Raw genomic sequence first — 12,500 nt, 5'->3', positions numbered from 1 at the left:
GAATGAATTATTAATAACACATAATGATGAATGTGGACCGCACCTTCCTCTCCTGAGCAGAACCCAGTCCAGAACCAGAACACAGGGATAATCCAGCAAACACGACCCATGTCCGAGTGCTGCTGGATCTGCTGTCAGATCATTAGATTCAGATCCAGACTCAAACCTCATCAACACCGAATATTAGTATTATTAATTATTAATTATGCAAAAACTCCAAAAATCCCACTCGTGGAGAACTTTTCTTTCTTTACTAACGTTAAACTCTGCGCTCCAGATGCAAATGAATTCAGATAAAACTTCAGCAGTCTAAATCTTCAGTCCAGACTGAATCCGATCCGGATCATACAGATACAAAAGAATTCAAATCGGACTGAAACACAATCCTGCGTTATGCGCGTCCCTTATCGTTCCAATAAAAGCGCTCTAATCCCAGCAGCGCGTGCTTCTTCCGGTCAGTGTCGTTTATATTCCACTCGTCGCTGCGGCGGACCGTAAAGTGCGAAAAATAACCTCGAGAAGAACATTTAAAGAGACTTTCGCAGCGGACGCGGAGTTCGCCTCCGGACTGAGCGCGAGACAGGGCACTGCTGCAGGCCCCGCCCACCGCGGGCAGGACCGCCTCCTATTGGTCCGGCCGGCTGTCCGTCAGAACTGAAACACGAGCGCGCTTTATGTGGATTCTGACGCGCACATGAATTCAGTTAAAATATTAATAAAACACTGGAATACAAATATATGCTTATCGGACAAATAAATGTGACGATTTCGTAAAGTTCTAAAAAACAAACCTTTCGTGTGGTCCTGTTTACAAGTGAATAGAATGAAATAAATCTCATTTAATTAACTTGTCAATTTTTGTTTTGGTGTGTGTGTGTGTGTGTGTGTGTATATATATATATATACTGTGTAGCTTACAAATACAGTAACTGAGGAAAAAAAATGTGTTGTAATTAAATTATAGTTACTTGAAAATTAAAATGTTAAAGATTACAAAGGGGTTACATCTGAATATTTTCACACACACACACACACACACACACACACACACACACACACACACACACACACATGTGATTTAGACCTGATACAGGAATTCTAGACCTGAGAGAACTCTAGAGACCAGATGAGAGGACGGGGCCGACAGAGAGAGAGAGAGAGAGAGAGAGAGAGAGAGAGACCTATAGAGAGAGCGGCTGTTCTTTCATGTGTTTGTGTGTAAATGTGTGTGTTTCACTGGGTGTGTAATGCTGTTTGTGTGAAAGTGTTACTGCAGTCACTCCCTGTTTTTCACATACAGTGTGTGTGTGTGTGTGGTGTGGTGTGTGAGTGGTGTGTGGTGTGTGTGTGTGGTGGTGTGAGTGTGTGTGGAGGGGGTGTGTGTGGTGTGTGTGTGTGTGTGTGTGTGTGCGTTGTGTGTGTGTGTGTGAGTGTGTGTGTGTTTGTGTGTGTGGAGTGTGCGGTGTGGTGTTGTTTGGTGTGTGTGGGTGACTCTACTGATGATGCGAGACATCAGATTGTGTTTCTGTTATCAGACACATGAACACTGGACATCACTCTGGGACTCATGAGACGTTATTTCTGCTCTCTTCTCAGTCTGGTGTCCTGATGATGAACCTGCCGTCTGAGCAGACATTCAGAGCAGAAGATGATCTACAGTAACTGGAAATAAAACATTACTGGAGGAAATACTATTCCAGTCTCTCAACTTCAACATTTCACAATTAATTCAATGGGGATCCCCATCGAAGAAAAAAGAACGTTTTTCTGGTTTCACTCATGAAGAACTGTTTTGTCGAATGGAATGGATGTTAAAGGTTCTTCATGGAAGCATCATGAACCAGGAGCCAATCAGAATGTTGCAGCTCGTGACAGGATCATCACATAGGATTGTGTCTTCATCAGGTTTGTAAAAAGTGTTGTGGTGGAATTTCAGTGTCTCATCAATGGATGCTCTGCAGTGTGAATGGGTTGCCGTCAGAATGAGAGTCCAAAACAGCTGATAAAAACATCACAATAATCCACAAGTATCCACAGCACTCCAGGGCCATCAGTGAACATCTGGAGAAGAACAAAAGATGAAACAAATCCCAGCATTAAGTTTTTTTTGTTTCAAATACATAGTGTCTTGGGTTGGTCCATAATAACACTTCCTCCAGTGAAAAAGTGCATCTGCCTGTTGTCTCTCACAGCAGAATCCCGGACCCATATTTGTTTAGAGCTGTTGGTCGCTGCCTTGTTCTGTGCAGATTGCTCTCCTGATTCACACCAGAACACTTTTTCACTGCTATGCTACATTTCTCCAAACCTGATGAAGAGACACACTCATCCTGATCTGGGATGGACGAGGGGAGCACGTGTTTGTTTCTGGTTCTTGTCTTCATCTGTTTTCTGTTGTTTCTGTGGAACATCTCACATCTGCTGATGACATGTCGACACTCGCGAGGCTTGTATATCCGAGCGTGTGTAATGAGAGCAGTGACACACATTAACCCTGAACAAAGACACACACACAATAGGGGCACCAGGGTCGCCACGGAGATGCTTGTGAGCACCACCCCCCGTCTCGGGCCCCCGATGACATCAGACCCCGAAACGACCTCTGGCTCCCGACCCCCGCCTCACGCTCCGAATGGAACGCTCCACTTCCTGTCTGGCTCCAGTGAAGACGCCCTGGTTGATCCGCGTGCCTCACTCGTGACATCACGGTCATGTGGACACCAGTGCTGGTGTGTTTGTGAGCATACTGGTTCTTTACTGCACAAGAGCAAATACACAGGATCTGGACCGTTTAATAATCTCTGGTGTGTGATGTGGGTGTTGTGTGTGCTGTGGGGTGTGTGTGGCTACACAGTCAGTCGCATCACTCTCTCACGCAATATGCTGACAAACCCCCCCCCACCACCACCTTTGGGGGGAAAAAACAAAATAACCCCAAGTTTTTTGTTGGGTTTTTGTTTTTTTTTGTTTTTTTTTCCCCCCCCCCCCTTTTTTTTTATTTTGTTCCCACACAAAAACCACAACATAAAAACCCCCAAACCCTTCCCCACAGTTTTTTGTGGTTAAAGTTGGGTTTGCTGTTTTGTTGGTTTCTGGGTTTTACAAAGGGGGGGGGTGTTGTTTTTTTGCTTTTTTTTTTTTTGCTTTTTTTTTTAGTATGGCTTGGGTGGGTTTTTGTTGTGTGTTTTTTTTTTTGTTTTAAAAAATCCCATTGTCACCCCACCCCCAAAAAAAAACCAAAAAACAAAAATTAACAAAAAAAAAAAACAACAAACCCACACAAGTGTGTTGGGTTTGTTAAACATAAAAAAAACAAAATCACCCGTTTAAAACCAAACCCAACAAAAAAAATCAACAACCACATTTTTTTTGGGGGAACAAACAACAACAACCAAATACACACCACACAATTAAAAAAAAAACAACCCACCCTTTTTCCCCCCAAAAAAAAAGGTAACACACAAACAACCACGAAACAAACCCCTTGGGTAAACCACCACAAAACCCACAAAAAAACAATTAACCACACGCCAAAAAAAAACCACCCAAAACAAAAAAATTTGCTACCCCCCCCACACCGAACCAAAACAACAAAATATTTTTGTGTTTGGAACACACAAACCACCCCCACCCCACTAACCCACCCTTTTTTTGTTTTTGGGTGTTTGTTTGGGTTTGTCGCAACTCTGGGTTGGACCGGGGTTTGTGAAAAAAAACACAACAAAATTTGTGTTATTAAAAAACAAAAATTGTGTTTTGTGGCCCAAAAAAAAAAAAAAAAAAAAAAAACACAAACAAACCACAAAAAAACCAACAAAACAAAAAAAAATAACACGTTTTTTTTGGTAAACCCCCACAAAACAAACTAAAAATGTCACGGTTTTGTTTTTTTTTTTGGGTGGGTTTTTCCAAAAAACAACAAGCATATTCCCAACCCCCCCCCCCACCCCCCCACCGATTTTTGGGTCCAACAACCAAAAGGGGCCCACAAAATAAACCACAAGAATGTGTGGGGTCCCTTTTGTTTTGGTTGTGGTGTTTTGTGGGGGGGGTGTGGGGTTTTCGTGGTCGGGGGGGGTGTTGAAACAAAAAAAAACCCAAACCCCAAATTTGGGGGGCTTTGGGGGGAGTTTTTTGGTTTTGGGTTTTTTTTTTTTTTTCAAAAAATTGCCCCAAAACAACACTCACCACTTTTCCACACAAAAAAAAACAACACCAAAAAAAAAAAAGTGTGGGTGTTCCCCCCCCCAAAAATGGTGGTGTCAACAACCACCCCCCAGTTTTTTGTTGGGTGTTGGGTGGTGGGTTGTGGGGGGGGCTGGGGTTTGTGTTAGCGTTTGGTTTTTTTTTTTTTTTGTTTTTGGGGGGGGGGGGGGGTGGGTGTTTTTTTGTTTTTTTTTTTTTTTTTGTTTTTTGCTTTCTTCTACCCCACACACCACAAACAAAATCCCAGTTTGTGGGGGGGGGTGGACACAACCCAGAAAACAATTAACATTTACCAAAACCAAACAAAAACAAAAAATTCCCACAAAACCAAGGCCCCCCCCTTTTGGGGGGGTGTTGTGGGGGGGGTGGGGTGCTTTGTAGGTGTTTTTTTTTTGGTTGTTGGGTGTGTGTGGTGGGGAGGGGGGTTTTAAATTTTTGGAGGCGTTTTTGGTCGTTGGGGGGGGGGGTTTCACACAATTTGGGGGTGTGTGGGGGTGACCAAAAACAAATTTTTTGGGAACCACAAACATTTTTTTTTGAACCCTCACCATTTTTTTTTTTTTTTGGTTTTTTAGTTGGTGGTTTTTGTTTGGTTTGTTGTTTGGTTTTGTGTTTTTTGTTGTTTTTTGTGGTTGGTGGGGGTGGTGGGTGGGTGTGTGGTTTGGGGGGGGGGGGGGGGGTGTGGGTGTTTACCCCGTGGGGGGGAAGTTGGGTGGGGGGGTGTTTGTGTGGGTTTTTGGGTGGTTGTGTTTCTGTATGTTAAACACCAACTTTTTCCCAAAAAAGTTGTTTTACACCAAAACCCAATTTCTTTTGGTGTGTGGTTGTTGTGTTTTGTTTTGTTTTTTGTTGTGTTGTTGGTGTTTTTTGTTTTTTTTTTTTTTTGGGGGGGTTGGTGTTCCAACCAACAACCACAAAAAAGACCAAAACCAAACAAACCAAAAAAACACCAAACCCAACGGGTTGTTTTTGTGTTTTTTTAACTTTTTTGTTTTTGGTGCGTTACCAACCACCAAAAACACACCCACACAAAATTTTTTTGGGTTTTAAAAAACCACAACCAAAAAAAAAAATTTTTGTGGTTTGTTTGGTTTTGGGTTAGTTGTTTTATGTTTTTGTTTTTGTGTTTTGTGTTTTTTTTGGTTCACAGTTTTTTTTGTGTTTGTTTTTTTTGTTTGCGGCTTTTGTTGTTTAGTTTTTTTGGTGATTTTTTTTTTTTTTGTTTTTTTTCTGTGTTTTTTTTTGTTGTTTTTTTTGTTGGTTTTTTTTTTTTTTGGTTGGGGGTTGTACCCAAACAACCCCATTTGTTGGTGGGGTTTTGTTGGTTGACCACACACACCCAAAAAAACCAAACCCCCAACACACCCCCACAACCCACCCCAACACCACCCAACCACCCAAAAAAATTTTTTGTTTTTTTGTTTTTTTTTTTTTTTGGTGTGTGGTTTGTGTACAAACAAACAAAAAAACGAGTACCCCCCCAAACACCCCCCACCCCACCACACACCACCCCCACACACCCCCCATCACCCAACACCCACAACCCACACAAAACACAAACAACCAACCACCCAACACCACCCAAAACAATTTGGGTGTGTTTTTGTGGGGTTTTTTGAAGTGTGTGTTAAACAACCCCACCACCAACTTGGATGTGTTGGGTTGTTTTTTTTGGTGGTTTTGTAGGGTTTTTTTTTTGTTGGTGGTTCCAAACCACCCACCCCCAACAACACAAAAACCACCACCCCAAAAAACAACCACACACACCCCACCCCCAACTACACACAACAAACCCCACAAACCCACCCACAAACACAATTGTTGTACACCAAAAAAAAACCCCAAACAAAACACACCACCAAACCCACAATTAACACACAACCCAAACCCAATACTCACACCACCACCCCCCCACCCCCCACCCCCCCAAAACACCCTACCCCCAACCCCCACAAAAAAAACAACACAACAAAAACCCACCCAACCCCCCCACCCAACAACAACAGCCAAAAAACAAAACACAACAAAAAAGAAAACAGTTTGTGGCTGGGGTTGGTTGTTGGGTTGGGGGTGGGTTGGGGGGAGTGGTGCAAAAAAAACCACCAACCCCGCACCCCCCCCCCCCCATCACACACCCCAAAAACAAAACCCAACAAAAAACCCAGAACACAGTGTGCGTGTGACTCATGTGTGTGGATCTGTGTGTGTCGTATAGGCTGCCTCTTATAGGACATGTGCTGTAGTGACACACGGTGTGTGGCTGTTAGTGTGTTTAGATTGTATCTGTTGGACACACCCAAAACACCCCAAACCACAACCCCCCAACAGCGCGTGAGTGTGTTGTGTGCTGTAAGCACATGGGTATTGGTGCCTGCCCTTGTTGGTGTGCGTTGTACATCCGTAGTGTGACGTGATGGTAGTGTGTGTGTATCTACAGTGTGAAATTTGTGTTGACATAGTGTGTGTGTGAGTGTGTGTGTGTTGTGGTATTTTTTTTTCTAGTGGTGGAATGTGTTGTGTTGTGTTTTTTTGTGTGTCTCAGTGTGTTTTTTTTTTGTGTTTTATAAAAACGTGTGTTTGTTTTTGTGTTTGGTGTTTTTGTGTATCAGGGTTTGTGTGTTTTTTGTTCCCTAGTTTAACAAAAACAAACACCACACACACAAAAACCACACAAACCGTACCTGATCACAACCCGTGGTTCAACACCAACAACAAACAAAACAACCAGAGTCACATCAGCACCAAAAAACAGCACAGGGGTTCACCCCCCCCACACACAACAAAACAAAACCACCAAAAAAAAACAACCACACCCACACAAAATTCCCTGCGGGATACCACCACACCACACACACCAACAAAAACACAAATCTACAAATAACCAACCACCCCACCCCCCCACACACCCCCCCCCACCCAAACCAACACACAAACCACATACACCCCCCAAAAAATCCACAATAACCCACACCCAAACCCCCACAACAAAAACCCACCAACACAACCCATACACCCACCAAACGAACCCCCCAAAAGCTCTCAACCAACCCCTCAACCCCCCAAATAAATTTCAACCAACAACACACCCCAACAAACACAACCCAAAAAAAAACACCACAACACCAAAAAAACCCTCAACACACACAACCCCCCAACCCCCCCCCCAAAACACAACACCCTGATACACCGAAGCCCCCACCCCACTACCCACCACACCCCCACAACATCCCAAACCCCATCCCTCACCAAACAAACAACTTCCCACCCTCACACACACCCACACACACACCACACACACACTTGATAAACAGATACACACCATCTTACCACACACCCACACACACACACACACACCACACACACACCACAAGCCACTGACACACAGGTACACACACTCTCACACACACAGACACAACACACAGCACACTGATACACAGATACACAACACTCTCACACACACTCTCAACACACACAACACACACACCGCACGACCACTACTTGCGTCTCATATCAGTCTTAAACAGTGCAATCTCTCGCAGAGGAAGATCTCCCTCGAGGATGGTTGGCGCACTGGTGTGTTGGTCGCTATAGGACCCTGCTCATTCTCATCGGAAGTGGTGATACGTTGTCTGGGTTTCTGCTTCAGGTGAGATCTGATTGGTGCTTGAATGAGGGGGCGGGGCCTGGGTTTTTTGTCTAAAAGAACCATGGTGGCACTCACTATGTAGTAAAACTGCCTTATTATCAAACCAGAGTGTGTGTGTGTGGTGAGCGTGAGTGTAATCGATGTGTGTGTGTGGTTGTGTGTTGTGTGTGTGTGTGTGTGGGTGTGTGGGTGCTGGTGTTGTGTGTGTGTGTGTGTCGGTGTGTGTGTGTGTGTGTGTGGGTGTGTGTTGGTGTGTGTGTGTGTGTGTGTGTGTTGAGAGTGAGTGTGGTGTTGTGTGTGTGTGCTGTGTGTGTGTGTGTGTGTGTAGTGTGAGAGTGGAGTTGTCTCAAGAGTCTTATGGAGTGGGGTGTGTAGTGTGCCCATCGTGTGCTGTTCATGATGTGTGAGTCAGATTCATTGTTCACTGTTAAGAGTCTGTAATGGCGGACACACACCACATGGGTGGACCACACACACACATGTTCCCTTCACTCACTCACTCAACCACACTCCACTCACCACAGCACACCACACACACACAGCACACACACACACAGACTGCTAACACACACCACACACACAAACATGCAGTACCATGTATGTTTTTTTCAAAAATGTTCTTTTTTTATTCTAGTTGACAAATAAGTAAGTATAGTTTAGGATACAAATAAGGAAACAATAAACCATTAATATATTATTTTAAAAACAAAATAAATATTCTTTTACTGTATTTGTCGGTCACATTTTACCTCTGAACGGGCAGGTTTATGTCATTTCTACAGACAGTATCATTTGTTGGGTCTGTTTTCTGACGACATCACTGCTGCTAACCATACACAACCCTATCAGTACTACATCTGACACACACACACACACGCAGACGCTCGAGGTCATGTGTGACACGAGTGTGTTGTGTGTGTGTGAGGCTCGTAAAGAGAGAGCTAGCAGCTGCAGGGTCCTCTCCTCACAAACAGACAGAACCTCACACGAGTCATGAGAGAGGAATTCTGTCAAACAAACACACAGCTCTGTGTGTAATCCAATCACACACAAACCACAGAGTGTCAGTCTGTCCGTTAAACCACGTGGTGTGTGTGTGTGTGTGGTGTGTGTGTGTGTGTGTGTGTGTGTGTGGTGGGTGTGGTGGCTCAGGCGGCCTCCGCCGCACGCGGGATCCGGACCCGGATATAAGAGCGCGGCCAAGTTCCCTGATGGGTCAGGGGTGAGTGTTGTGACGTCTTCTGATCAGGAATGTGTTATACCGCAGTAAATCTGTCAGCACTCAGCGCTGAATTTATGTTGTTTTACGTGTGAGAGGTGCTGGCAGACACATGAGAGTGTTATTAGAGTTAACATGAGTTTAGTTGTTTACTGTTCCCAGGAAATGGCCTGATGCTTTGCTGTGGATTGAGACTCTTTTAAATGTGCTTCATCTGGCAAGATTTACATGACCTGTTTGTATTATTATTTTGGACTAAACTCAAAAATATATGAATTGATGTCAGTAAACTCTGTAAATAAAAGAATTTTCAAAAGTCATAATCAGGGATGAAAAAACTCCTGAAATCCATCTACTCTAAGATGTGTGAACATAAGTGTAGCAAAAATATGATTGAGAAAGAAAGTAAATAATACTAATTTATTTTAAAAAAAATATATGAAAATTAATGAAAAATACTTTTTACATAATTATTTATAATTTTATAATTTTTTTTTATAGTTATAATTGAGAAATAAAGTCAAATAAAATATACTTTTAATTAAAATGATAAATAAAATAAACAGTTTGCATATTCTTTTCAACTGACAAATAAATTAGATAATTGAATTTTATATCATGAAATATTATTTATGATTGACAAATAGTAAATTGACTAAAAACTTGCCCAAGTCTAAGCCAGTCAGGAAAAAAATGGCCACTAAAATCAGTCTGTTTGTAGGTTTATCTCAAGACTTGGTATTGCAGTACTTCAAACCAATGATATTATCGTTAACTATAACTAAAATGAAAACCATATCATTACATGGAATAAAATAAACATTAACTGAAAAAAAAAATATGTATATAACTTAAACGAAAACTATTTTCAAATATATGTATTTTTTTTATGATATCAGTTACGAGTCTTTAAAATTATAAACAAGTTACTGTTTTATTTCTATATCTAAATAGTTATTTATTTTTATTTAAGTTTTAGTTATTTAATACATCAAGTTAAACTAAATGAAAATGACAAATGTGTCTTTGGCAACTAGATGAAATAATTTAGTAAATATTTTACTTAATGTCCTTTAACTTTTTTGTTTTTAAGTAACAAACATGTTTTGCGTTTACGTTTACTCACTAATAAGGCTTTTTGATCCAAAGCGACTTACAAAAGAGGAACACAAAAAGCAGTTCATCATAAAGAGACAAATAACCCTGAGAAGAGCTTGTCATGTGGTTTCAGACATTGTTCAGATGTTTTGTTGTGGTTGTGGAAAGAGATCGACGTTGTGTGTGTGTGTGTGTGTGTGTGTGTGTGTTTCTCACAGGGATCAAAGTGTACATCGATCCGTTCACATACGAGGATCCGAACGAGGCGGTGAGGGAGTTCGCTATAGAGATCGACGTGTCCTTTGTGAAGATCGAGGAGGTGATCGGTGCCGGTGAGAACCGTGTGTGTGATTGTTGAGCGCAGGTGTGGCGCGGGGCTCGTGTTTCTGTGTGAACAGCAGTAATGTGGGGCACACACACCTGATGAAAGCACAGCTCACATTACGCTATTGTGTGTGTGAATCTGATAGTCTTAATATGTGATCTGTGTGCAGGTGAGTTCGGTGAGGTGTGTCGCGGCCGGCTCAAGGTTCCCGGGAAGAAAGAGAACTACGTGGCCATTAAGACCCTGAAGGGCGGCTACACAGACAAGCAGAGGCGGGACTTCCTGTCTGAGGCGTCATCATGGGTCAGTTCCAGCATCCCAACATCATTCACCTGGAGGGAGTGATCACAGCTTCCTGTCCCGTGATGATTCTGACCGAGTACATGGAGAACGGCGCACTGGACTCCTTCCTGCGGGTCTGTACCTTTCTGTCTGTCTGATGTCGGGTCAGAAGTGTCGCCCGCTCTCACACGTCTCTCTGTCTGTCTGTCTGATGTCGGATCAGATGTGTCGCCCGCTCTCTCCCCCGTCTCTCTGTCTGTCTGTCTGATGTCGGGTCACATGTGTCACCCGCTCTCACCCGTCTCTCTGTCTGTCTGTCTGATGTCGGGTCAGATGTGTCACCCGCTCTCACCCGTCTCTCTGTCTGTCTGTCTGATGTCGGGTCAGATGTGTCGCCCACTCTCACCCGTCTCTGTCTGTCTGTCTGATGTCGGGTCAGAAGTGTCGCCCGCTCTCACCCATCTCTCTCTCTGTTTGTCTGATGTCGGGTCAGATGTGTCGCCCGCTCTCACCCATCTCTCTGTCTGTTTGTCTGATGTCGGGTCAGAAGTGTCGCCCGCTCTCACCCATCTCTCTGTCTGTTTGTCTGATGTCGGGTCAGAAGTGTCGCCCGCTCTCACCCATCTCTCTGTCTGTCTGTCTGATGTCGGGTCAGATGTGTCGCCCGCTCTCACCCGTCTCTCTGTCTGTCTGTCTGTCTGATGTCGGGTCAGAAGTGTCACCCGCTCTCACCCGTCTCTCTGTCTGTCTGTCTGATGTCGGGTCAGATGTGTCGCCCGCTCTCACCCGTCTCTCTCTCTGTCTTGTCTGTCTGATGGTCGGGTCAGAAGTGTCGCCCACTCTCACCCGTCTCTCTGTCTGTCTGTCTGATGTCGGGTCAGACATGTCACCCGCTCTCATCCCGTCTCTCTGTCTGTCAGTCTGTCTGATGTCGGGTCAGACGTGTCGCCGACTCTCACCCGTCTCTCTGTCTGTCTGTCTGATGTCGGGTCAGACGTGTCGCCCGCTCTCCACCCGTCTCTCTGTCTGTCCTGTCTGTCTGATGTCGGGCCAGAAGTGTCGCCCACTCTCACCCGTCTCTCTGTCTGTCTGTCTGATGTCGGGTCAGATGTGTCGCCCGCTCTCATACCGTCCTCTCTCTCTCTGTTTGTCTGATGTCGGGTCAGATGTGTCGCCCGCTCTCTTCACCCGTCTCTCTGTCTGTCTGTCTGTCTGATGTCGGGCCAGAAGTGTCGCCCACTCTCACCCGTCTCTCTGTCTGTCTGTCTGTCTGTCTGTCTGATGTTGGGTCAGATGTGTCGCCCGCTCTCACCCGTCTCTCTGTCTGTCTGTTTGATGTCGGGTCAGACGTTCGCCCGCTCTCACCCTCTCTCTGTCAGTCTGTCTAATGTCGGGTCAGATGTGTCGCCCGCTCTCACCCATCTCTCTGTCTGTCTGTCTGATGTCGGGTCAGACGTGTCACCCGCTCTCACCTGTCTCTCTGTCTGTCTGTCTGATGTCGGGTCAGATGTGTCTCCCGCTCTCACCCGTCTCTGTCTGTCTGTCTGATGTCGGGTCAGACGTGTCGCCCGCTCTCACCTGTCTCTCTGTCAGTCTGTCTGATGTCGGGTCAGATGTGTTGCCCGCTCTCAGCGGTCTCTCTGTCTGTCTGTCTGATGTCGGGGTCAACGATGATGTGTCTCCCGCTCTCACCCGTTCTCTCTGTCTGTCTGTCTGATGTCGGG

General features: G+C 44.6%; 1 protein-coding gene and 1 long non-coding RNA gene across 2 annotated transcripts in view; one reads left to right on the top strand and one right to left on the bottom strand.

The window, feature by feature from the left end:
- Positions 1-665, bottom strand: part of LOC122141872 — a 12,266-nt gene extending 11,601 nt beyond the window's left edge. The window contains exon 1 of the long non-coding RNA XR_006158163.1: positions 44-665. This is a non-coding gene — a long non-coding RNA (uncharacterized LOC122141872). The remainder of the gene's footprint in view (positions 1-43) is intronic.
- Positions 1-12,500, top strand: part of LOC109093305 (ephrin type-B receptor 4b-like) — a 74,243-nt gene that overhangs the window by 56,658 nt on the left and 5,085 nt on the right. Inside the window, 3 exon segments of the mRNA XM_042750408.1 lie at positions 10,388-10,501; positions 10,664-10,786; positions 10,789-10,910. Of these exon segments, the coding sequence (XP_042606342.1) occupies positions 10,388-10,501; positions 10,664-10,786; positions 10,789-10,910 (359 nt within the window).

This window comes from Cyprinus carpio, chromosome B23, assembly GCF_018340385.1.
Source record: "Cyprinus carpio isolate SPL01 chromosome B23, ASM1834038v1, whole genome shotgun sequence".
Classification (NCBI taxonomy): Eukaryota; Metazoa; Chordata; class Actinopteri; order Cypriniformes; family Cyprinidae; genus Cyprinus; species Cyprinus carpio.
The sequence above is the reverse complement of the archived record's forward strand: the minus strand, read 5'-3'. Positions and strand labels throughout refer to the sequence as shown.